We start from the raw sequence: 24,866 nt of genomic DNA on the forward strand, positions 1-24,866 counted from the left end.
TGGGCTCTGGTCCTGGAGCAATGAGCATCAGTTCGCAAAACGAACACCGCCAGATTCTGGAGACAAGCACCACCAGCACCGAGATAGAGTTTCGTCTCTACTCGAACTACCGTGCAACTCGTGCTGGCGGAGAGTGCGAGCTTGCCTTCGGTGGAAAAACCATAATAGGACCTATCTCAGTACCATACATTCAATGCTTCCCTGGGCTGGGCATGTTCCGGCTTCGTCTATCTCCATCTCCATCTCCGTATCCATCGGGCACTTGGCGGGCGATTTCACTTGGACACTCGAGAACCTTGGAAACTATCCATGCCCGTACGGTGCCGCACGAGCAGCCACCCGAGACCAGGTGAGAAACCTTGCATGACACCCAGCAGCAACCGCAGCCGGGGGTCAGTCGGACTCTGGTGCTGTACCTCGTATTGCCTCTTGCCCCTCATCCTTAACGGTTGCTTTACATCTGTGCCCTCGATTGGCTTTGTCATTGGTTTTCTCTCTTTCTCTCTTTCCTTATTGCACTGGAACAACTTGCACTAAGCAAGTATCTACCTTGTAAGCGGGTAAATTGGGATTGGAGAGAAAATTCTTTCGATGCGACATCCACGGCTCGATGGGACCCAGCCACACTATGATTCACACCCATGTGAAAGTATTGAGATTTGCAGAAACCCATGCCGCCCCCATCCCTTCTCCCCTCCTCCGCACTGACTTCACTCGCCATTGTGCTGCTCAATGTATCGCCTGGAGTGAGTCAAGAGCCAAAGAAACATCTCTGTGACCTGCGCCCTATCAATGACCGAGAGCCGAGATGGACTACTACGAAAAGAGTGCCTGCGCGTTGTCCCAAGGGCCCAGGTGGCTGGGAACAATGATAACTGAAACTTTATCCACAGCCTGCGATTTCTTCAGCAGCAACTCTTACGGAGTAGTCCGTGCTAAACCCGCAACAGGTAAATGTCCTGTCATGCCGCCGCTAAAGATGAGCTGCAGACGGCCTCGGGGGCACTACCAGAGCTGCAGGGATGCTTACCTACAGAACCCTCCCCTTGTAGGCCCAGTGACGTCCTTGCCACGACTCGCCCAAGCAGGCCACACCAGCCCCGCTGGTCGCCCGAGTGGCATGCCTACAAACAAATCAATAATTAAAACCTTTGCCCTGCAGGGGATGCTCAGCACCTCCACTCGCACTCCGCTTCACAAATTTTTCAGGCCTGTGGCCAGACTTCCCCACCCATTTCTCTCTGCCCAGGATTTTGTACCACCAACGAGCTGCACCTAAACCTAAAAACCAATTTGACCCTTTGCCTTTTGCAGCACTCGCCGCCTAGGAGGGGGAAAAAAAAAATTATCAAGTGTTCCATCGGTTGATGGCAAAACCCACAGCATTCAGAAGCGGCATCCCAAGTGTGCGGAGTGCCTTTACCATCTTGCAGCCTTGCGCGCATGTAGTGGCTGATGTTACCGCTGCGATAGACAACACGATGGCCGACTCTGGCGGGCTTGTCACCACGCTATCGACTTCCACCCAAGCCTTTCTACAACCTTCGTCCTCTCTCCACTCCGAGGTCTTGGCCTATGTGAAATCGATCCTCGACCCTTTGGCTGTCAATGTCGCAGCTGCGCAGAAGTTGAGGCGAGACGGCAACAGGAAAAAGAGAAAGCGGAGTGATGTTGAGCGAGAAGAGGAAGTTCTGCAGTTGCGTCAAGTCTACACAGATGGCCTGGGGGTAAAGCAGATATGGGAGCAAACGAGAAGGATCTTGGATGCCTCTTGCAAAGAGACAGAGAGAGACATCGCTGCCCACAGAACTGGAGTGCAGCCAGACTTCCAGGAGCAGAGTGCCACCAATGGCAATGACTCTGATGAAGTCGAGGCATTGGATGGGTCAGAGGATGAGGATGAGATTTCAGCCGACGATGACGTGCAGGATGAGGTGCTAGAGGACGAGTACCTCGATGAAGAGGATGGTGCAGAAGAATTTGATGGTCTCGAAGATTTTGAGGGCGTCGAGGCGGAAGATTCTACGTCCGAGGCCGACCAACGGGATCCTGGAACATATGTGCCAGACCCCAATGGCCTCAACGATGGCTTCTTCTCCATCGACGACTTCAACAAGCAGACCCAATTTCTCGAGCAGCAGGATGCGCTTGGCGAAGACGACAACCCTAGCGATGAGGATGAGATCGATTGGGATGCAGATCCCTTGACCATGCCTTTCCATAAGCCGAAGGCGACTTCCGCCAGCCAAGACAAGAAAGGGAATGGCCTTTCGGATGTTGGAGAACAATCAGATGAAGAAGATGGCCCAACATTTGGAGACGCCGACCTCAACGCAGAAGATACCGACGACGATATGATGAGCCAGGACGAGGAAGTTCTCAATGATGGTGTCGACGGCCTGCAAAACACCAATGAGATTCGCTACGCCGACTTTTTCGCCCCTCCGCCCAAGAAACTGTCCAAGACAACGCGGATGCGAGCACTACCGAAGACTCAACCGAGCACCCGACCCCAAGCGCCCACTCAAGACTTCGAGAGCGACATGCAGCGAGCGATTTCCGATGTTCGACGTGACTTACTCGAGTCGGAGGAGGAAGACTCTGACTTGGAATCTGGAAGTGATATGGAGGGCGTCAAGAGGTCAAACCAGAACTTGTCAACGCATGAGAAGCAGCGAGCCGCCATTGCAGCTGAAATCCGCCGTCTTGAGGCAGCCAACGTGGCCAAGAGAGACTGGACCCTCTCTGGCGAGGCACGCGCTGCAGATCGGCCCCTTAACTCCCTGATCGAAGAAGACTTGGAGTTCGAGCGAGTTGGCAAGCCTGTGCCCGTGGTCACCGCCGAGGTTTCCGAAGACATCGAACAGCTGATCAAACGACGCATCTTGGCTCGAGAGTTTGACGAGGTTGTTCGCCGGCACCCCGATAGTTTGGGCGCCGCGAACGAAACCCGCAGAGGCCGGGTGGAAGTTGATGACACGAAGCCCCAGTCTGGCCTCGCAGAACTTTATGAGCAGGACCATCTTCGTGCTACAGATCCAGGCTACGTTGACAAGAGATCCGCGGCGACAAAGAAACAGCACGAAGAGATCTCAAGGCTGTGGAAAGAGGTGTCGAGTCAATTGGATCTACTGAGCAATTTACATTTCAAGCCCAAACGAGTGCAAGTCGAGATCAAAGCAGTTGAAGACAAGCCCACGATCAGCATGGAAGATGCAAGGCCTGTTGGAATGGGTGTCAATGCCGAGGAGAGCATGCTTGCACCTCAGGAGGTGTATCGGCCTGGTGAAGAGACAAGGAACAGGGGTAGCTTGGTTGTTCGCAAGAGCGGCGCAAGTGTAAGCAAAGAAGAAATGACCCGAGAAGAGAAATTGCGCAGAAGGAGGAGGGAGAAAGAGCGGATGAAGAAGACACACGGAAATGCATCGACTTCAGGTGTAGCTACGAGTGCGCGAGGTAGAGGCGACGATGCCAGGAAGTCCAAAGCCAAAACCAGAGAGCAAGAGAAGGCGGATATCCTGTCTGAGCTTCGCAAAGGCAACGTCAAGGTTGTGGGAAAGAAAGGGGAATTGCAGGATCTAGGCGGGAAGAAAGGTAACAAGGGAGGTCTTCCTGGCGGTCTATTAGCAGGAGGGGCACTCAAGTTGTAGTTTGTGCTCTTGCGAGAATGCGTGGTGCTCATGGTGCCCGTTGGCTGTCATCAATATACCAAGCATCCTATCGAGTACCACTAGTTATTGCACCCCACGGCAAAGATGGCAGCCGGGTTATGTTCGGCTAATCAAAGTCACTTCAACTCCTCACAGACAATAATCGACCACATTTGCTTTGCATTGATGTGGCGTACAGACCCCTAGCTGTTCGACTTGATTTGCGTTCGGGCAGTCCGCGTCGGATTTTCTTTCCAACATGGGTATAGAAGAGCAGAAGGAGGAGCGAGAAGTCCTCGAGTCGATTTTCCCGGACGAGATCACAGGTTTGTACACTCCAATTGACAGGAAAGATATTGTGGACTGAGTAACCCTGACACCCCGGCTTTTATGCTAGACCTCTCAGATTCGTCGTACCGGATATCCATCACACTCGATCTCCCCAGCGAGGGACACGGCGAAGAACCGGACCCGCCAGTCCTGCTGCTCAACGTCACCTACCCAGAAGCCTACCCGGACGTTGGTCCTCATCTAGACATTACGGCCCCTCCCAATGCGCCCAAACATCCGCAACTCGACGTCGCCGAGGACAAGGCACAACTCCTCGACGCCCTGCAGCCCACGGTAGAGGACTCGCTGGGCATGGCCATGGTGTTTACACTGGTCACCACCCTGAAGGAAGCCGCGGAGGTGTTGATCTCGGACCGGATACGGCAGGCCGAAGAAGTCAGGGAGATCGAAATCCGGCAGAAGGAAGAGGCGGAGAACCGCAAGTTCCACGGCACCCTGGTCAACAGGGAGAGGTTCCTGGAGTGGCGGGACAGGTTTCGCAAGGAGATGGAGGAGAAGGAGCGCCGGGCGAGGGAGGAGGAGGAGGCCGAGGACAGGAAGAAGAAGGGCGGCAAGGTCGAGGAGAAGAGATTGACCGGGAAGCAGCTGTGGGAGAGGGGTCTGGCTGGGAAGGGTGACGAGGAGGACATTGACGGAGAGGACGCTGTTTCCGCCGTGGAGAAGCTCAAGGTGGATGGCTGAGCCATCTCTTGCATTGGAAGGGGAAGGCGATTGGTGTCTTATCGTCGCCCTTTGACTTCTCAGGAGTGGGGACAATTGGAGGATTATGAACGAACGCTATGATGGTCCCAAGGATACAAAAGCTGGCGAATGCTAGCTTCCATTTCTGTCTGCCCCAAAGGACTGAAAATACCTTCTACGGAAAGGATTCAGCTCGTCGGCTGTGCGACCAGCGCTGGCTGTCGAGATTCCCTCTCGATTTGCAGACCCGTCAACGTGTACCTCTGAATCGAGGGTCCAAGGCATTCTCTCATACACCAGCAATCTTCGACTCCACTTGTTGAATCTCTGGATACACTCGTGTTTCAGTTGGAGATGCCGGTGTGTCGGTATGGTGGTGGCTTCTTCCTCGCCAAGTTCGTTCTCGTTCGCGCTCGGCATCCAGAACGCAACCCGCCCCCCATCAACCAGTGTTCTGGCGGCGAAGTCAAGGATATCGTCGAGCATGCGCGCGAAGGAATAGGGCTTCTTTGGCGGGATGTATCCAGGCAGCGTATGCGCCGGGACGCCGTTGATCAAAATTTCTGTCAGCGGGTTGGAACTCTCAGAGCGATCGGATCCCTCGCCGTTAACATCGGCTGCCTCGACACGACTTTGTCTCAACTTCGTTCCAAGCACCTTGAGCCCTTCACGCACGCCATACGGAGGGTCACAAACAATCCCATCCAGCCACCGACCATCACTCGACTTGAGCGCGGTGGTAGCACAGCGAAACGGTGTGTTTGTCAAGTCAGAAGTCAGACAGTCCCCGAACAAATGCGTTAAACCATACTTCTCAAAGTTCGCCCCGACCCCGTGATCCAGACCGAGACCTTTCCCACGAAAACTGCGGCCATCGATGTCTGATCCTAGAGCGACAGCTCCTAGCTCCGCGGCGGCAACCATGAAGCCTCCCGTGCCCACAAAGGGGTCCAGGAAAAGCTTGCCGGGGCTTGCCAGGGCCATGTTTGCCGTCAGAAGCGCCAGCTCTGCGTCCATCGAGGTTGTCGATATGTATGGCCGCTTCTTGAGATCATGCTTCTCCCTTAGCCCACGACATGAATCGCCAATCTTGCGGGCGAGGAACACTCTTCTCAGGCTCGTGCCTGCTATTTTGTCGACGGCAGCATCAGGGCGTGACGCGTTTTCCTGGGTTTCGCTCCGTGGATTCAAAGGCAGCCACTCTTCCAGGACGGCGAACTCCACTTCCGGATGCTTCATCTTGATCTTGCCCTTGAGATCAAGGTATCGAAATGAGTTGATGATTTGTCTCTGTTGGTCAATGTCCCTCGTGCTACAGTAACAGTCCACCGAGAACTTGAACGACAGATGGCGAAACCGGTCCCAGAGGTGGCGACTTCTTCGTTTCACATCCGCGTGAAGTTCATCGTAATCTCGCCCCTGGCCCCATATCTCGTAGATGGACTTTGACAGGATGGACCGGCTTTCAAAGTCCTTTATCCTTGCCTCGAGTCTCTCGAAAGAGCCCTCATCCACCGCAGGGCCGTCATCTTCTTCCCCATGTTGCGTCTCGAGGCCAGGAAACCTCACAACACAGAGCGGTGAAGTCTCGGCATAGGATACAATCTCACAAGGTAATCGGGCAAGCGTCGAAAGTGCCTCGATCTCAGGCCGTCGGAAACTTTCGTGCGTTTGGACGAACCGAATGAGATATTCCATGATCAGGTCCAGAGGATGGTGGACGTCGCCATGGACAGGTGGCCGGATGATTCTGCCTTGGGGCCCTTGACCAGAACCGGCTGAGGCTGACCTGTGAAAGAGCCTTTGATCGAGGCAAAGTAAGGTAGGCAGAGACGAATTCCAGTTGTTCATTGGGTTGAAAACCGACGAGGCAGAATTTGGCCAAAACTCCATCCAACTGTGGATTTCGAGTCATCTCGCAAGTCGGTCGTCTGACTGAAAAAAATCCCGCTGTCATTTAAATGGTTACTGGGTGAAAAGATTTGTCGATAGCGTGTCGTGTAACAATCTTTGACGTCTGCTAGTCTAGCCGTAAACATTCTGTCAGACGACCCTCCGACTCAACCTCGGGCGACAACTTGTGATATTTCCCTTCTTGGCGTATATCAGCCTTGAGCATCTCTACATAAATAAATGTAGCCACTCCGCTCCCATCCACCTCCTATATTTCCATCCTTGCAATTTGTTTTGTGTGTGCATGCTATAGACTATACACCACCTCCCTTATAGATTTCCCTTGCCCTCTCTATAGCGCCAGTTCACCTCTATTCCCCTCTGGAATCCTGTCAAAATGTCCGACGTCCCCCGCCTCATCCACGAATCGAGATCCCACCCTTCGTCCCAATCGGACCGGGACTTCTCGTCTTCCTGCCCCTTCTGCGCCATCGGAAGCACGTACTCCACGACGTCTCCTCTGTCCTCGTCAGAGACGATGGCAAAAGCACTCGACCCAGAGCAGCTCGACCCGCCGTCCTTCGTGCTCTATTCGAGCGAGCACGTCATTGCCTTTTTGGATATCATGCCCTTGACGAGAGGGCATGTGTTGGTTGCACCCCGGAAGCACCGCGTTAAAGTCGGGGATTTGAGTCCCAGCGAGGGCGCAGAGGTATGTTTGGCCACCGTCAGATCGGTCCCCAGCTGTTCATGTCCATCGTCTGGGCTACGGATCGCATAAAGTTTCTTTCGGGCTACATTTCAGTCACTGGGATAGTCTTGCCTTCCAACCCTCCCACGAAGGCTTCATTGACTAAGGTCACATTCATACACACAGATCGGGAGAGTCCTGCCTCTTCTTGCGCGGTCTGTCATCAAGGCTGTTCTTCCAGATATTCCGCATCAGGATGCCGACTATAATGTGGTGCAAAACAATGGTAAGCCATTTGCAAAAATGCGCTCCCTGACCGTCTTACCCTGTTTCTCTGCCTCTCAAACCACTCTCCATCCCCAAAACTGAGCATTGCCATCTTCCTCTTCTAGGCCCCGGCGCTGCTCAAGTTGTGCCGCACGTGCATTTCCACATTGTCCCCCGGCCCCCTCTGAACTACACCCATCCCCAAGCTAGCACCCCAACATCGTCGGCGCGGAAATACGCACCAAACCGTCAGCCTTCGGGCCGTCAAGCGGCAGCCATTCTGTTTGGAAGAGGTATGCGCGAGGACCTCGACTACGATGATGCCGCAGTGTTGGTGGAGGATATGAGGGCGGCGATCAGAGAGGAGTGGGAGAAGAGCTTCGGGAGGGAAGAAGGACGGGCGACCGCAGAGACGGTGACCGGCACGAGGAGTTCAGCCGTTGCAGGCAGCCAAGCAGGAGGCGACGGTGGAGATGGAAATGGCAGACGTCTGGCTTGGAAGGTCTGAGGAGATCTGTTCGGGGCCAACTCTGCCTTTGTCGCGATGATGGCCCCTTTGATCTCCAGCCTTGGACTCCCGGCTGGACTGGCAGCTCGGCTGGACCACCTCAACCGATACCCTCGCTCACCAACCACAACGTGCTGGTCGATCGAGATCATCGCTAGAGGTATTACGGTACGAATATCGCTTGTGGAGAAAGCTCTAGATTTATAGCGAGGGCATGAACTGGAACAGCTTCAGCAAACATAATGACGAACACTGGCGAAGCCTCCACGTTACAACCGTCAGCAGGCAGCATTGACCGCAAACTGCGTGTTCGTAATCAGATCTCAGATTAGTCGTTCCAAAACACAGCCAATGCCCTCAATTCCCATCTCGAAATCTGTCGGCACGTCTTCATATCCTCGCTGGCCCGCCCTCGATCCAAGGGATTCTCCTAACCCAATACCACAGAATCGAGTCACCATATACCATATCCGCCCGGGCTTATCACTCGCCTCAACCAACGAGATCAAATCACTCTCCCGGGACGGGAGCCCTGAACTAGCATACCACAGCTCTTTCTCGAGACCGTTGCCTCCTGCAAGATTGGGGCCCTGATGCTCTGCGTACAAACGGAGTCCGCCGGCGACATCCTCACCTGTTGTCTGCTTGCCTTCTGATTTCACAGGAAAAGAGCTGCTCCTTGATCGCAACGCCTGGCGATCAAGCTGTTTGGCTTTGCAAACAAACAACAAAGACAACCACGAACCAAAGATCACCCTGCCTCTCCTCCGCCCATCGTTAAATAGAATGGCTCTCCATGTGCCAACACTGTCCCCCAGTCTCGATTTCACAAGCTCGACACCAAGATACCCCAAGAGTCAGGCTAGCACACCTAATTCACAGTCTCCCGATCGTTATTGTTCCTCTTCTGCTTCTTCTCCTGCACATGATGAGCATGGAGGAAAGAGTGCGTTGCCCGGAACGCGACCCACGACTGACCATCCACGTCGCAATCGAGCCACCACAAGAGCAGCGGATTCGGGTCCCAGAGCATCACCACCGTCGACAGCAGCACCGACAGGAGCGTCCGGCCTCGACGAACAAGTCGGAGATGTCCTCAGAGGCAAGACCCGAGGCTCAAGTGCAGGTCCAGATCCAGATCCAGGTGTCGGTCCGTCCTCTTGCGCACCAACCGGCTCTGGTCTGTGTCTCGACCCAAACTCCCGCCTCTCCATCATCACCTTCAGTCCCCTCCCCCGCGACGGCGTCGTCTTCACCCCGACCTGCCGGTAGCCGTGCTAGTACGCCTCACAGGCAAAAGCAAACGGAAGACCAAACCCATACCGAGACCCAAACGAAGGACCAGGACCGGAATCGAGATCATGGTCATGGTCAAGATGATCAATCTCCCCCGGCGCCAGGCGACTACCGTACCCTCGCTCTCGCCCAGTTCCACGCCGACCTGGCACGAGCCGCCGACTGCCCAGAGCTCCACGGCGAGACCCCAGCGCGGCGGATCTGGACCCAGACTGAGTGAGAAGGATCAGATTCAAACCGGGACGTTTCGCACGGAGACGGTGGCCCGGCCTCGTCGAGCGCCACGTGGCCATGATGGCGACCACGACCTGTGAAAAGACCCACAGATGGAGGGACAGACAACTCCTCCAGGACTCGGTCGGACTGATTAATTCATCAAATTGATAGCTAGCTAGCAAAGCACCATACAAAAGGAAGCAGGGAACGAAAATAAGGGAAGGGGCAAGGAATGGTTCTGTCCAGAGAGAGAGGCGTTCTAGCCGTGCCTTGCCTCGGTGTATCGCTGTACAATTCGAAATGGGGTCGCAGATAGCAATGGCCCAATCAATACACCATACACCACACACCATACACCACACACCATACACCATACACCTTGTATCCGACCAGCTTTAATAGCACCCCAGCAATGAATCTGTCGCAATCACCAAAATAGAGTTAGAGTATTAAACCATGGATCAAAGGAGACAACAAAGGAAAATCTCATGTACAGTCGAGATTGGCGAGGGACTCAACGATCAACCGGGAATCATGTCAATGCAAAGACTGTTGCAATTGCGATAGCCATGTCGGCACGACCCATCTAGGACCCTGAACCATAGACCATGAGATACCGGCATGGATAAAGAACACACCGCCGCTGCCGCTCGATAATCCAAAGAGCTCAACCCATTTTTCACCTCGTTTCATATCCAGCCCCTTTCTCACGGTCGCAATCCTCCCGGTCTTGCCTGATGCATGGGAATTCAAGTCAAACAACTCACTGCACGCAAGAGACAAATCGCAACTTTGTAGGTTCCCGTTTTCAATAAGCAATAAACGCCATGTTCGCCCGTTTTCGCCCGTCAATCAAGCTCCCATCCATAAGGCAAACCTATCCACAAGTCGAACGCCCTTGCAGTGTGTCACAACAAAAGCTGGAAAGATGCGCCAACGGAGATTACTTCCCCAGGTCCTTGGGCGAGAAACCAGATCTCACTGCCCAATGCCAGGTACGCCGGTGAGACTTCGCTGTGACTGGAGGGTGCTGTGGTTGGAGATGTTTGTGGCTGTATCGATATGATGGTAATGATGCTGAATGCTAGTCTATGTGCCGATATCGTTTTCAATCGTCGTGTTGATGGAGACATGAATGCATGACCCTTTGACAAGGGCTGCCCGAAAATTCGTCGTGTACGACTTCCCAGAGAGATCAAGCCGAAAGGAGCTTGCCTGATATTCAAGCAAGCAGGTCCATTGATGGCAAGTTGACAAGCTATTGTGCAACCTTGGCATCGTTGAGTGTCAAGCCACCGTTTCTGCGACTTGCACCATAGTCCTTAGCCCATTTCCTGGCCAAGATTGATGCTTGTGTCATGTTAGCCTTGGGTCGACGAGAACTTGCACTGGGGACTTGGACTTACCCTTGAGGAACTTCTTGGACGCATACTTCTTGAACAGCGCTTCATGTGCGACAGGGGCTTCCAGATAGCTGATCATCAGATCGAAGACCGGCAGGATCTCCTCCTCGTTGTAGCCAGCGAACTTGGTCAATGTCGCGTCCTGTCAATGATTAGGAAGAGATTCAGAGTGGACAATGTTGGAGCACGTACCCATCCACCACGCTCGAGTATCATGCGAGCAAGATACATGGCGGCAGCCGCGATATGGCTCTGCTTGTATTCCAAGAATCGGTGGTCCACCAGACTGATCTCCATCAAATACTTCCCCAGTGTGCGAGTCTGAATGTCATAGTTATCGGCCTTCGAGATTCGTCTCAGGAAGTTCATGGGGTTAGGATAGCTAAGATCGTACTTGAGTGTCGACAGGGTGTACCTCTCAGCACTCAGAACCTCCTCAATTGTGAAGCCATCGTCTGCGACGTGAACGAAGTTGCCAACGTGAGGCGAAAGGACTTCCTCATATTTGGAGGCGATGAACATGGCAGTGATCCCCACGAGCTGGAGCTTGTCGAGCGGGACAACCTTCTGTGAGAGAAAGCGGTCGACAATGTTGACGGCCAAGAACAACGTTTCGGGCAGAAGCCTAAAGCGGGTGTGCACCTCGATCAACCAGTCGACGAGGATGCCTCTCATCTTCCATTCGAGATCGTCTTGATGATCCATGTAGTTCGGGTTAGGCTGCGTGGTATTTTCGAGAGCGAAGTAATATTCGAAGATCTCGCGGACGTATTCGGCGCACATAGACGGGTCGTCCAAGTCTTCCGCATCCAGATCAGCAACAATGTCAGAAATATCCTCGGCCTGGGCCTGGGCTTCTTCGACAGCTTCTTCTGTGCAGGATTTCTTGCGAGGAGGTTCGTCGATGTCAGGGGTGACATCTTTCGACGAAGGCGCGGTCGACGTGGAAGCTTGCGTTCGTCTCTTGCCAGTGGTTCCGAGGACACCCGAGCCACTTCCAGGTTTCTTGATTTCCGCCGAAGAAACCTTGGGTTTGACATTGTTGTCTTTGACACCGAGGGCGGCCCTTGAGGAGTTTGTTCGCGAGAGTTTCTGGACGCCTCCGGCGGCTGGTTGAGCGACCTTTGACTGCAGTCCCACCTTGGTTGCCGTTGCCTTTTTCCCGTCCAGAACCACTTCTACACCTTTCGCGGCATTGGTCACATCCCCCAGCGCACGACGTCTCGTGGCTCCGTTCAGTGTTCCCCCTGTGGATTTCTTGGTTTGCAGAGGCTTCTTCGCGGCGGAGGTGGTGTCTTCGTTGCTGGCCAGACCGGCGGCCTTTGCTCGAGTCAGACGGGTAGTCTGTGCCACCGAGTTTTCATCGTTTTCGTTATTGACTACTCGTTGCCGAGTACGAGCCTGCTGAGAGATTAGCGGAGATTGATCGAGACGCGTGGATGATAATGTATCATAAAGCAGGACTCACGACAGGCATCTTGTTTGGTTGACGCCGTGATGGCGAGGGCAGAGACGACGATAAAGGTCACGAGTAACGAAGAGGAAGCTGAAGTGTCGAGGCACTGCGAGAGATCTGAGTTCTAGACAGGATTAGCAAACGATGCGTGCGAGGAATCCAATATGATTGGGGAATGACGCACGAGCTTTTCCGACGTGTCTGGACGAGTTGCAATCTCGACGACGAAAAGCTGTGCAGCTTGATCTGAAGCGTGCGTCCGAATTTGCAAAGGTATCGCGTTCTCAATGGAATTCTGGTCCCAATATGGTGTGCCGGTGGTTACGAGGGGGTTGAGGCGCGTTGTTGTCTTTGCAAGCAAATCCAAAGCGGCACGCGGACGACGTGAGGCTCAGTCGAAGCTGAAGGAAGACGGGCGTCAGAGATAATTCAGAGACAAATAAGAGACGGCTCCGAAGACAGAAGAGGAGTTCTCGAAGGACAACATGAGAGGTAGAAGGGGGTGGTGGAGGCGTGTCGTGGTGGTAGTGGTACAGGCACAAGTACAGGTACAAGTAGTAGTAGGCACAAGCTGATGGATGGAGGTTAGAGGTGGCAGAGGTGCTTCGGAGGACCGCCGGTGGAGCTGCTGTTGTTGTTGCTTGGCGCCAGGTTGGACGGGCACGACGGGCCCGAGTTTTGCAGGTGATGGTGCTACGGCGCGCGTGCTGTGTGGGCGTCGCGGTGGCTCGGGTTGGGTGCGGGGTGGAGAGTTGGTCTGGTACATACGCACCTCGTGTGGCCCTCTTCCTCTTCTTGGATCCTGCGTGAGCAAAAGGTAAGGGAACTGTGATGCAGACCTGAGGATGCTGCAATCTACCGTGTGCACCGAAAAGAAAAGAGTCAACAAATGAAAGCTCAATGGGCCGGGCGGAGGGACAGAGGATGGAGTCGAGAAAAAGTCATCTGTTGTTGATGGGGGAACTGGCGAGTGGGAGCTGTGGCTGGGGCCGCTGCTGCACGTCAAGTCGCGCCTGGCGTTGTTTGGCCCAAAGCTCCAAAAGGCGCTTTCGACTCGCTGCTTCTGCTGCCACGGCAACCAGCTGGACCATGCCACCGTAGACACTAACGCTCACACATATACCACCATCACCATCGCCATCACCATCACCAGCATCGAGCAACAAGCATCAAGTCGTGCACTCCTATCATAAGACTCGTACTCGGCACCTACAGTACCATGCACAAGCACACAATGCTGGGCGTAAGACTACATGCTCACAGTAGCTTTCCCGTGTTGATACTTCCCTTTCGCTGATTCTTACCTCCCATGTGGAAAGTTGCGCTGGAACACAACCCTGACGTTCCCATCCAGAATCACTCCTCCCGGCACTTCTTTGTCGTGGATCAATCTCCCTTTTGTCTCACCTGACTCCCATTGAGCCAGCAGATCATTGCTCTCCTTTGGCTTGATGTCCGGCCCAGCTGTTCCCACCGTGATATGTGTGATGGCGTTGGCACTCCGCCACGAAGGTCCCTCCGCACCAGGATAAATGCGTACCACAAATGCCATGATCCGGTCGTCCCAGACGACTCTCTCCAGCTTGACTCGGGCTTGCCCCAGATCCGGCGCCAACTCATTCTTGTTCTTAAGGTCTTTGCCAGCCATAGCTTTGCGATATTCTTCCGTGTACATTTCCCACAGCCTGGGATCTTGGCTAGCAGATGCCCGATGGATCAATGTCACATGAAATTCGTTCTGAAGTCGCCGCGACTGCTTCAACATGCGGTACATCCGGGCTTCTTCCGCTGAAGCATGGTCGAACATGGAGGCTAGAATCGATTCAACCGTCCTGGTCGGCACGGATATGCTGAAATATTCAAGCTTGCCCGTCACTTGGTCCAATGTCAGCGGCCTTTCCTCGAGCTGACTTGGGACCGCCATTTTCTGCTTGTGAGGCTTGTCCCCGTTCGTGGGCTTGCCGAATGAGAGGTCATGTTTGGTCGTGACTTCGCTGCCCATTGCATATTCAATCGCCGATTGCATGTCCTCATCACTCGGCATTTCTTCCGGCAGGAGTCCGGGGTAGGCATTGTAGAGATGGGTGATGACTGTCTCCAAGTTCTCTAGAGACGACGCGCAGACGTCCAAATCAATTACTTCGTCGAAGCCGGCATCTGGTGGAGTGCTCCTATCGCAGCCCTGAAAGCGCTCCAAGAACCCTTCCATGATCCCAATGATCTCCTGCGGACTTTTGCTTCCTGCTCGAATAGTTTGATGATTGTCTCCACGCTCAAGTACACGCTCGCGGGTGACTTTGCGGATATCGTCGAGCATCCGATCCTTGGGCTCGTGGACGTAGTGCAATGCCACAAATCGTGCGTCCGGGACCACTTTGCTGACATCGTCCATGATCTGCTGTCGCTCCCGGCGCTGATGGTTGTTGCGGTCAGCAATGACAACTTTGTGGCTTGCCATGGCATTGATGACGCCTGCGGCGAACCGGGCTGGTCGACCTCTTTGTCCCTGGATATTGTCGTTCTGTACATGACCAAAATCAAAAAGTTTGACCAACGCAGTCGCAACAGTAGTCTTGCCACATCCGATCGAGGCGATGGGAACAAGGACGATATCGCTGACCGAGGTATGATGCCCAGCGCCGTCACCTTCAGCGCGTTCTTTTGCGATGATCTCGGACCCTTTCTGACCGATTTCTGCAAGAAAACCATCACGCATTTTGATGATTCCGTGGTTCTTGTTGTACTCCTTGGCCAACGATGGATCTCTAGCCAGTTGCCGCCGTGCGTATTTCAAATACTCTTCGGTAATCTTTTGATGCTTCTTGTACTTGGGCGGTCTTCCGGAAATGATGGCTTTCGTGCATTCACGCCATTGCCGGTACATCAGATAAGGCTCTTCGAATTTGTACTTGAAGAACCAGTCTGGTGCAAATGACCGATCCCTGCTTCTCTTCTTGCATCTGACCACGAACCCTTCTGTGTCACGCCCTTCCCAGGAGCCAGTCTCTGCGCATTTCTTCAGAAATTCTTTTACCTCATCAAGCGATTGAATCATCACATACTGTGCCTTTCTGAAACCCCACGTATCGGCAAACTCGTGAACCTCCGGACCGGACAAAGTAACAAATTCAGGGACGTTGATGTTGATGCCATGGAGGTATAGCCCAGCCGCTTCCGGAGGATATTCAAGTACGTGCTCTTCGAATGAATCGTCACACAGCTCGCCGACCGCTGTGGCATTCATATCTCTCAGCGCTTTTGCTAGCTGCCGTGTGGTCTTGCCCACACTTTCGACGTGTCTCTTAATCCATTTCTCCCCGACAGTGGCATGACTCTGGTCGACGTCGGCTCGTGTTCCTGTAGAGTGCTTGCTGCAAACTAGCAAAGTGCCATCTTCAAGGCCGGACATGAAAATAATACAACCGTTCTCCTTGACACTCAGCTCGTAGGGGCCAGTGGTGTCGTTCTCAATGTTGACCCACTTTGTTTCGGGGACCTCATCGATATTGAAGAATTTGTCATATCCTCGGATCGCGATTTCGGGGGTTCCGTCTGATCTCCTGGTGGTAAAGAGTCCACGAGCATAGGTGGGGAGGTCATCTCGCTTGTAGTCCCAGTCGTTGAAACGCCAGGAGTCAACAGTGATGCCATGGGAGCTTTCAACCTGGAACGTTGCCTTCTTGCAAGAAAATCCCTTTTTGCCCTTTGGTCTTCCTTTTGACTTTGCGGCTTCGAGTGTTTGGATTAGTTGAGTAATTCGATGAGGATCCTGCGCCATCTTGGCAACCAGGCACCAAATCGGTCAAAAGGGGAGTGTATGGATGATTCGGGAGGCCAAAGAACCGAACCCAAACCAAAGGGCCGATAATACACGCTGGCTGTGGGGAATGAGGCTGCAGAATTGACGAGGCGTACAAAAGAAGCACAAAACGAGGTGGGAGGGAGTTGCCGGAAAATTAAGTCATGGGAATCACTTTTATCCCACACCAAGGAAGACACAACCCTCGCCGCCTCGAATTATGACTCCAGAGATTCACCTTGGCCCCGACGGGAGTTGAGTCACACACCAGCAGTGAAGTCCAGGAGGATGTAGATTTCAACTGCGATTGGAAATGAATGTGGACTTTGAAAGAATTCCTAGTGGGCCACCAGAAGTGCTCAGCCTGATTGACGAGCACTTGAACCAGCCTTGCGGCCACAGGCGCAGCCCGCTAGGATCATTCCGCCACTCAGAGTCTTGCGGACCTCAGCCCGGTGACTCAATGTACCACTTCAACTTTTTCTAACCTCAATCTGATCTCCCTCTGCCTCGCGGCTGTTGACTGCGAACACCCACATTTGTGCCCCGTACAGCCCCAGGACTACCACCTGGTCTTCCACTACGTCCCCTTGAGTCAACTATGCTCCCCGACCAGCCTTGAATTGTTGACGCCACTTCTTCCCTCTCCTACATCGACCATGTCGGCGGAACCCAACCTGAATCCGTTCCTACTCGCAGCAAACACCCCCGACCCAGACCCCCGACTTTTGCCCCTACTTCGTTCCAGACCCGAGTTAGCGTCTGCACAAGACGCACATGGTTATTCTCTTTTGCATGCTGCAGCTTCCTACAACCATGTAGATCTCTTACGAGCACTGGTCAACGAGTTCAGAGTTGATGTGAACTTGAAAGACGAGGATGGTGAAACATGTTTGTTTGTGGCCGAGACGGCGGAGGTCGCGAAGTGTCTGGTGGAGGAGTTGCATGTTGACATACGAGTACAAAATGACGAAGGTATGAATGCGTTCGAGAAGTTCGAGTCAGAGCAGGAATTTCCAGAGGTCGCAGAATACCTCCGCAGTCTCCTCTCACTAGATCCTATTGCGGGAACCGCTTCTACCCGCCCTAGGCCGGTCTCAGATGGAGCCCAACGCCCTCCATCTCTTCCACCCAATGTCTCCATCAACATCGGCACTGAGGCCGATGTGACACCCGGAACACTCGCACAGGAACCCGACCCCGAGTTCAGGAGAAGAATAGAAGAGCTGGCAGCCAAGGAGAACCTCCACACGGCAGAAGGTCAGAGAGAACTGCGCGAGTTGATTACGGACGCAGTCAGAGACGTGGGAAACGAAGGCCGGGATGTTAGGAGACGTATCGAGTAATTGCAGGCGCAGTGGCCTTTCGCAACGGCGAGTCATGCAAGGCGACTTCTCACATCCCAGGCTGGGTATGACACAGACGGGAACAAGCATAGCCGGCTCTAGCCGGTGACATGGTTGTATGTTGCTATCAAGCAAACACGAAGATCTGTTCCCCGCGCAGGATTCAGTTGTTCATCCACGCGGTGACTCGACTGGAGCCAAATCTAGCCGCCAACCGCAAGCCGCTGCCTCCCATCGGAAAGTAGCTGACTAAGTACCACACCAAAGCGACGAGCTGCACAATCGATGAAAATAGAGTGAGAATGGTCGAGTGGAGCTGACGCGGTCGTGTCAGCAATGTCTTGCAGCATCGCGACAAGGGCCTTGGATTGTACTTACCCCGACAGCAAAATAGATGGTCATGATGATGGAACCAAAATAAGCGGCAGTAAATGGCAAACGAGCGCCTGAGAGCAAATGTGTTGCGTACTGTACCGGTCCCATCAAAAAGGCCCAAGAGGCGAGAAACATCATGGAGCCGACCGACCACCTATCACGACGCGTCAGCCACACGCACGACTCCATTTAGACACATGCAGAAATTCAGGCTCTGATTGCCAAATAGACACCTCACAGGGGGTTTCCCGAGCGTGGGCATCAAGCTCAATATAGAAAGGAGCTGACATCATCATGGGGTGTACGCGCTGTCACATGGCCCGTAGCCCAGCGCGTGGTGGTGTGAAGCAAATGCGGTGAGGGCGGGAATGACTTTGACAGACTTACAAGATCGCGAATTTTCGAGGCTTCAGGGACAGCACAGGGAGCAGCACGAAGCAGATAACAAAACATGCCAGCGCTGCAAGATTGCAGCCCCCGAAGATCAACAAACGGTCCCATCGGCTTACTGTAAAGTCATAAATGTCAGTGATTCCTGTGCCTGCGGATTTGGGCTGTCTGTTCTGTATTCTTGGACAGGAGTCATGCGCGAAGCCAACCTACATGCGAACCACCCCTCTTCTTCTTCTCTCCTCGTCGGCGCCGGTAGTGGTGCTCCAGGACCCTCGTGTGTGGGTAATTGGACGTAGCCTTTGCCTCCAAACGGATTGAGCGACGAAATCTTGGACAACAAGGGGTTTGATGACGAGGTATTGGGCGGGACATCCGGGTCTCTTCTGGACCACCCCAAGGAATTCATCGATTCTCGAAAAGAGGACGACGCCATCCTAACCGGTCAACCCTCGTCAGGTCGGATTGCTTTGTCGGCACAATGACTCCGTCCGCAACGGACGTGGCACCTCTCAGAATGTCGATCTGCCCGCTTTCAGGTCTTTTGGTCCTTCAGACAACGAGGCCTGGCTCCGTTGGAAGCTTCGAGCTTCTGTCCGGCCAGGCTGAGGAAGACAGACACCAATTGGAGGAACCACCGAAGGTTGGAATGTCCTTTGACTCTAGCGCAGTGCAGGGTTCTCGCTTGTGACCAAGACCCAAGTCAAGGCGACCTCGCGGGATGACAGGACCGCAGTAATTGTAAGAGTAACGCCGTGCAAGGGCAATCCACTCCGGGGCGCATCAACTCAACTCTTGTGTAGGGAACGCAGATAGAATAGGCACGATAGGCAAGGCGGGAGAGCAGGATTTTGCCGGCTGCCTGCAGAATGTCTTGCTTCGCAAGGTAACAGCCTCCCGGAGTTCACCGAGGGGCCAGAAGGCGGAGGGAGGATTCGAGGTTGATGGAGAGGATGGAGAGGGAGGTGGGAACTGCAACAGCAGTGCACAGCGCGCAAGGGTATCAGTGCGGCCAAGGGCAAGGTCTGGAAGAGGCCAGAGCGTGAAGCCAAATGCAGAGAGGTCCGGCTGTATCGAGCGGAAAGTTGGAGTTTGGGTGAGCGACCAAGACAAGTCCGAGCGCAGATCCAGCGCTTGGGAAGCTGCCACCGTTGCGCTAAAAATGCACCAAGAGGCGATTTGGGCCAGGCATCCAATCACCGCTCCACCTGGTCCCTCGCGTCACCCCCCCTCCATTAACCCCCCCCCCTTTTTCTGCTGGAGGTATTGCTCGCATATCGCACCAGGATTGACCCAGCTTAGACCATGCTATGCCGTGAACAGGATCGCGAAGTTGCTCGTATCCCGGACGGTGGTCATCAGCCCAAGGACAGAATGTCCGCCGCTAAACCAACAGCTCTGGCCCCCGTTGATTCATTCCATCACCTTTTCATCGCCCTGGCAGTTCTGGTAAAGCGTAACTTTTAGTAAGAACTACGGGTTGCTGAACGAGGCCGGACAAGCCAGAAGCCAGAAGGCAGAGCCCAGAGCGCGAGCAGCCAGCGGTTCGTCCCATCCGCATGTTTTTGCAGCATGGAGCGCCACCTCCGACCTTAGCCATGCCCGTCCCCGTCAAGTCACCAATCCGCAAGAAAGCTTTTATTCCCTGGTGCAACGGGCGCATCCGTCGCACCGCGACGACTGTAGAGAAGGCACGCTGCATGAGCTTTGCAGATCTACCCTGCATGCTCAATGCAAAGCATGACAAGGTTGTGATATTGGCCAACGTTTCGAGCAAAAGGACGAACTCTAAGCAGTTTCCGGGGATCTGATCGCTTGGTGTCGTGTTGCACAGCATGCCAGGCGGGAGCACAGGCTTCACTCCAACCCGGGCAACGTTGCAATTGAACGTGCTAACTTTTTTGTTTCCCGGTCAAGGATGGATGGCGCCGTGGGTGAGCATGGATGCGATTTTGGGAAACAGTCATCTGCAAGCATCATGACTTTTCTGGAAATACCACAGTACGCACGTCGCAGCCTTGACGGCCCCTCTAGTGAGCAGGAGATTGTGGCTTGGCTGGCCGGAGTGATGTTGCGAGGGGGGCACTTGACCCTGCTCACCATGATCGACTGATGTAATGACTGCCTTGATATACAAGTCATGCTGCTGGAGCGGGCGATGAAAGGGTGTATGTACATAGCCATGCGGGCAGAGGAGCGAACTCTGTCCCAGTCTCATGAGCCCTTCCAACACGGGCACCCGAGACAAGACCAAGTTGGCAAACATAACAGATATAGTCAAGGGGGGGGGTGGTCCCCTCTCTCTTCCTCGTCCCATGCCGCCTCGTCGCCTTCGAGGGGTGCGCAGCCAGTAGAGCATGGACCGGAGGGGTTCACACCCATTCGGGGTCCACCCGTGTTGCTTCATGCCGCTCATATCAGACCAGGGTCCAAGGCCTGGGGCAAGGTATTTCGATTGGTGTTCCGGTCGTATCCGGCACCCTGCACGCCGCCTCATGTGGCTGCGCATGGATTCAAATGAGGAAGAAATGGTGGAGTGCATACGCAACGGGAGTGGCAGCTGGAGGGTGCAGAGCGCAGCCTGGACTGGCTGTCGAGAAGCCAGCCTTGCATGCACATATAAAGAGATCGACTGATCCGGGTCGGACGTAGCGAGAACTTATCGTCCGTCTAGATTGTCCTCTAATAATTAGCACCTAGTGGCCGTTCGGCTCAATTCGTTTTCGCGCTGCTGGTGGTGATTCCTCTTGCATCTCCATCGACCCGCCCCTCTCCAAGCGATCGTCCATGCCAGCGACCTGCACGATACATAGCTTCTCCTCCCCAGACTGCAAAAAGGTCGTACCGAAGTGCCCGTCCACCAGTCGACCCATCAAGTGTCAACCTTAAGACGGCGCACAGTCCAATTGAATCGGGCTCGTGGCATGAGTGGTGGCATCTTGAGTCAAAGACTTGACCTGTGCCGCCGCCCAATTCAGCCCCGCCCTGCGCCAAGGTCGAGCTTCGAGTCCAGATCGACTCGGAATTCGATTGGCAGAGTTGAATCGCGGTGACAGACCTGGGCTGCGGTGGGCAGCCACTCGCCAGCTGTCCAACCCCCCCAGCGCCCGCCACTGTTGCCCTTCGACTTCTCCGTGGTCCTTGCTGCTGCTCGCCTGCTCCTGGCCTCCCGCCCACTCGGTCACGGCATCTCGGCCGCACTCAAAATTCACTTCCCCAAGGTGCCTCTCTCTCACTGCCACTGCCACAACCCTGACCTGACTGTACCCTCCCTCCCTCCCTCCACACTGCCATCGAACAACCACACCGCATCCCACCTTCGACCACAACCACAACAACCCCGGAGCCTCGCCCATCTCAGACACTCTGTCCTGTTCTATTTTGCCTCTGCCGAACACCTCGATTACGACAACTTCTGACGTTGGCGACATTGCGTCTGTGCTACTTGTACCTGCGGCCCACGATCCCTTGATTGAGTGCAACTCCGACCATCAGCCATCTGTCCCACGGCTCACCTCTGGTAGCCTTTCCGCTACAACCCACGACCGCTATCCTCTCCAAGTCTTCAGCGCAACTCTCACTTTGCGCTCTCTATTCGCTTTGCGCTCCTCCAATCGCCCCCCCCTTACCGCATAAGTCGATTTCCACCGTATCATTAAGGCAACCCAGAAAAAGAGGCGGTATCGGTGATTTGGGTCAGACATCGCACCCGAAAAGATATACGCCGACGGAGAACAACCCTTGATCTGTCTGCTGGTGTTCGAATTGGGACGACTCTTCTCGCTTCGAACGCTATTACGCCACCCACGATAGCGAATATCACTCACGACTACACGACGGAATAAGGCCGGACGACTGTGAATCATCGCTGACAGCGCATACTGCCGTCAGCCTCGTCAGTATCTCGACTGGGAATTGCTCGGCACGCATGGTTACTTCCTGACGGTCACAGTCCAAGTCCATTCACTACCAGGATCACTGGAACGGGATTACCCTCGATACCCGTGCCTTACCTTTCCCCACGACTGCTTAACCGAGTCAGCAATCCCAATGGCTATAGCCGCTTGACAGCCACTTTTGTTTGCTGCTGAGTGACATCTGGGTCAAGCACGCGAGCTAAGCTCTTTTATTCCCATTGCCACCTCAACCCGTCCGCAGTTTCTCTCACTTTTTCCTTTGTTTTGGATCATGACACATTCTTCAGCCGGCATGCCCTACATTAAGAGCGAGCCCGATGACTTCGGCAACAACCCGAACCGATTCATGTCATCAGGGAACTATGGCAACTCTCAGGGCTATGGCAACCAGTTTCACAACCAACAAGATGGCGGGAGCATCGACCCCTCGGAGCTCTCTATGCCAGCCACCAACTATGGCAGCATGCCGTACAACTATGGTGGAAACACCATCTCTTCCAGTTATGGAGTCGGCCCGGTGGGACCTGCCTACACTGATAACGAGTTATTAGAATCACTCGACTTCGGAAACAACAACGGTCAAGGCATGTTTGATGATTTTACGATGGCAAATCCACCCAACAGCAATAACAGAAATTCAGGTGCGGTCCAGATGGATCAGCCGAACCAGGTGCCAAATGTCTACTCTAGTACTCCAGACGGCCCTCCCATTCAGAGCCCATTCCTGGGAACCTTTGACTACAATCAATTTAGGCCCATGGGCTCTCTTCCGACTCACATGTCGCCTCATCAGGGCTCCCAATTCGGAAAGCGTCCCAGCATGCAGGCGGCGAATCGGAAGTCGTCCGATCAGAGATCCCCTTTGACTCCACGTACAGCTGCGATGGCGGGACTTCAGATCGGAACCCCAGAGTCGGGAAATCTTGCCAATGGTCGCCCAATCCGCGCTCCAAACGTCCAGAACCGACATGCTAAGACCTTGTCGGGACAGTATGACAGCACGCCCGGCAGCTTCCATTCATACCTGGACTCGCCGTTGTCGTCCCCGGGTAATGGCATCCATCACGCTGGCATTTCCGAGACTCTTGGATCCGGTCATCATGCCTCACTTCCGGCCAAGGTTGACACCGGGTTGAGTACTAGCAATGCAGAGACTGCCGAGGCTAAAAAGCGAAGGAGACGGGCATCTCACAACGCCGTTGAACGGAGACGGCGGGACAATATCAATGAACGCATCCACGACTTGTCCCACTTGGTACCCCAACATCGCCTGGAGGATGACAAGGTCAAGAAACAGCTGCAGACTACTGGACCAATGTCACCCACTACCGGCGCTGCAAGCATGAGCCCGCCGAATGCTAACAATGCAGCCACATCATTACTTGCAGGCGCGGCCGGTCGTCGCGCTGCCAGCACTGCAGGGAATATCACGATTGGATTACCCATCGAGGAGAAGGAGAAAGGTCCTAACAAGGGTGATATCCTTAATGGGGCGGTGGCATGGACTCGAGATCTCATGTGGGCGCTTCACCAAAAGTACCAACAGGAAGACGAACTGCTCCAGTACATCCAGTCGATAGGTGGTCAGTGGCCTTTCCAAGTAACAGAAGACGAGAAGCGCATGCGCTCCGAGGTCATGGATGCCATGGAGAAGAATGATTCCAGCACATTTGCCTACTCCAGGGCAGATGGCACTGGGCTTCGGGTCCCTCGACATACCAACGTCGCGGGGGATCGGATCCAGAACAACCCCAGCCTCAGTCCTCAAAGCAACTTCGAGCTCAGTCCTGGCTTCCACAGCGGCGGCAGTGGCACCAACAGCGGTAGTAACGGAGCTGGCCAAACACAATACTGGCACAGTGCTGGACATACAGGCATCAGCTTCAAGGAAGAAGATGAGTTCATGGACATGAATTGATGAAGGCGTCACGACAAAGTGACGGGTCGAGCGCCACCCCAGCGAGAACGCGCGCGACAAGCACGACGCTGACAGGGGTTCACTTTCAGTGCAAGCCCACAGAGGCTGAATATACCACCCTGCATTGATAATGGAGAAGTATATGAGGGTGGGGACATTTCTGCGAGCTGATGGAATTTGGGTCTGAGGCCCTTGGCTGTCTCTCCTTTTCCCCGTCAACTATCTCCACCAGCTGGGGATGCGATTTTTCTTGTATTGCCGGATGGGATTTGTGGTTGTGTTCGTTCCAGTTGATTTTTGTCTTTTCTTTGCCTGGATACCCCCTCGTTCTGACGTTTTATCTTTTCCTTTGTTACGCCGGCGCACATTTGAGGCATGGGCATGGGTTTCCACTCAAGGGCAGAGGGCAGAGCCAGGCCTGGAACGGGACATGTATTGTAGGTAGACACAGAACATGCACGCCGTGACCTGATAGCATGGATCATGACTTGGTGGCTGGGGAATGCATGATACTATTAATATTCTGAATGAAGGGCAGTGTCTGTGTCGCGCCCCTCCTAGTCGCTTTCATCATCCATGGTTGTGTGCATGAACTGAGCCCTTGGTACCATTCACATCGCATCAGTTCACGATCCGCAGCCTGGCCGGTCGCTTATCCGAGACCCGGATCTGCCTACCGAGAAGTCCGTTGTCGGGGCCCATTCACAAA

General features: G+C 54.1%; 10 protein-coding genes across 10 annotated transcripts; 6 read left to right on the top strand and 4 right to left on the bottom strand.

Moving 5' to 3' along the window:
* The first annotated feature begins 1,311 nt into the window (after positions 1-1,311).
* Positions 1,312-3,811, top strand: PV07_03554 (uncharacterized protein). The gene has a single exon (XM_016390282.1). It carries the CDS (start codon positions 1,368-1,370, stop codon positions 3,648-3,650), a length of 2,283 nt encoding a protein of 760 aa, XP_016252184.1. The 5' UTR covers positions 1,312-1,367; the 3' UTR covers positions 3,651-3,811.
* On the top strand, positions 3,808-5,969 carry PV07_03555 (uncharacterized protein). The gene is made up of 2 exons (XM_016390283.1): positions 3,808-3,976; positions 4,048-5,969. The coding sequence occupies exons 1-2, from the start codon at positions 3,910-3,912 to the stop codon at positions 4,680-4,682; spliced, it is 702 nt and encodes a 233-aa protein (XP_016252185.1). The 5' UTR covers positions 3,808-3,909; the 3' UTR covers positions 4,683-5,969.
* Positions 4,676-6,535, bottom strand: PV07_03556 (uncharacterized protein; the record flags this gene model as incomplete). The annotated part of the gene is made up of 1 exon (XM_016390284.1): positions 4,676-6,535. A coding segment is annotated over one exon (1,721 nt), but the record flags the coding sequence as incomplete, so codon positions are not given.
* A 437-nt stretch (positions 6,536-6,972) lies between these two features.
* PV07_03557 (uncharacterized protein) lies at positions 6,973-8,041 on the top strand (the record flags this gene model as incomplete). Its single annotated transcript, XM_016390285.1, has 3 exons — positions 6,973-7,287; positions 7,453-7,552; positions 7,659-8,041. The coding sequence occupies 3 exons, from the start codon at positions 6,973-6,975 to the stop codon at positions 8,039-8,041; spliced, it is 798 nt and encodes a 265-aa protein (XP_016252187.1).
* Positions 8,042-8,975: 934 nt separating this feature from the next.
* On the top strand, positions 8,976-9,557 carry PV07_03558 (uncharacterized protein; the record flags this gene model as incomplete). The annotated part of the gene is made up of 1 exon (XM_016390286.1): positions 8,976-9,557. One exon carries the CDS (start codon positions 8,976-8,978, stop codon positions 9,555-9,557), a length of 582 nt encoding a protein of 193 aa, XP_016252188.1.
* Positions 9,558-10,811: 1,254 nt separating this feature from the next.
* Positions 10,812-12,433, bottom strand: PV07_03559 (uncharacterized protein; the record flags this gene model as incomplete). Its single annotated transcript, XM_016390287.1, has 4 exons — positions 10,812-10,903; positions 10,960-11,098; positions 11,149-12,357; positions 12,425-12,433. 4 exons carry the CDS (start codon positions 12,431-12,433, stop codon positions 10,812-10,814), a joined length of 1,449 nt encoding a protein of 482 aa, XP_016252189.1.
* Positions 12,434-13,712: 1,279 nt separating this feature from the next.
* Positions 13,713-16,190, bottom strand: PV07_03560 (uncharacterized protein; the record flags this gene model as incomplete). Its single annotated transcript, XM_016390288.1, has 1 exon — positions 13,713-16,190. One exon carries the CDS (start codon positions 16,188-16,190, stop codon positions 13,713-13,715), a length of 2,478 nt encoding a protein of 825 aa, XP_016252190.1.
* Positions 16,191-16,561: 371 nt separating this feature from the next.
* On the bottom strand, positions 16,562-19,433 carry PV07_03561 (uncharacterized protein). Its single transcript, XM_016390289.1, has 4 exons — positions 18,536-19,433; positions 18,320-18,440; positions 17,936-18,086; positions 16,562-17,873 (listed from the first exon to the last, which is right to left on the bottom strand). The coding sequence occupies exons 1-4, from the start codon at positions 18,756-18,758 to the stop codon at positions 17,721-17,723; spliced, it is 648 nt and encodes a 215-aa protein (XP_016252191.1). The 5' UTR covers positions 18,759-19,433; the 3' UTR covers positions 16,562-17,720.
* On the top strand, positions 16,708-18,444 carry PV07_03562 (uncharacterized protein). Its single transcript, XM_016390290.1, has one exon. The coding sequence runs from the start codon at positions 16,871-16,873 to the stop codon at positions 17,555-17,557; it is 687 nt and encodes a 228-aa protein (XP_016252192.1). The 5' UTR covers positions 16,708-16,870; the 3' UTR covers positions 17,558-18,444.
* Positions 19,434-21,002: 1,569 nt separating the features above from the next.
* On the top strand, positions 21,003-24,756 carry PV07_03563 (uncharacterized protein). Its single transcript, XM_016390291.1, has one exon. It carries the CDS (start codon positions 22,511-22,513, stop codon positions 24,155-24,157), a length of 1,647 nt encoding a protein of 548 aa, XP_016252193.1. The 5' UTR covers positions 21,003-22,510; the 3' UTR covers positions 24,158-24,756.
* Positions 24,757-24,866: the final 110 nt, after the last annotated feature.

This window comes from Cladophialophora immunda (assembly GCF_000835495.1).
Source record: "Cladophialophora immunda strain CBS 83496 unplaced genomic scaffold supercont1.2, whole genome shotgun sequence".
Lineage (NCBI taxonomy): Eukaryota > Fungi > Ascomycota > Eurotiomycetes > Chaetothyriales > Herpotrichiellaceae > Cladophialophora > Cladophialophora immunda.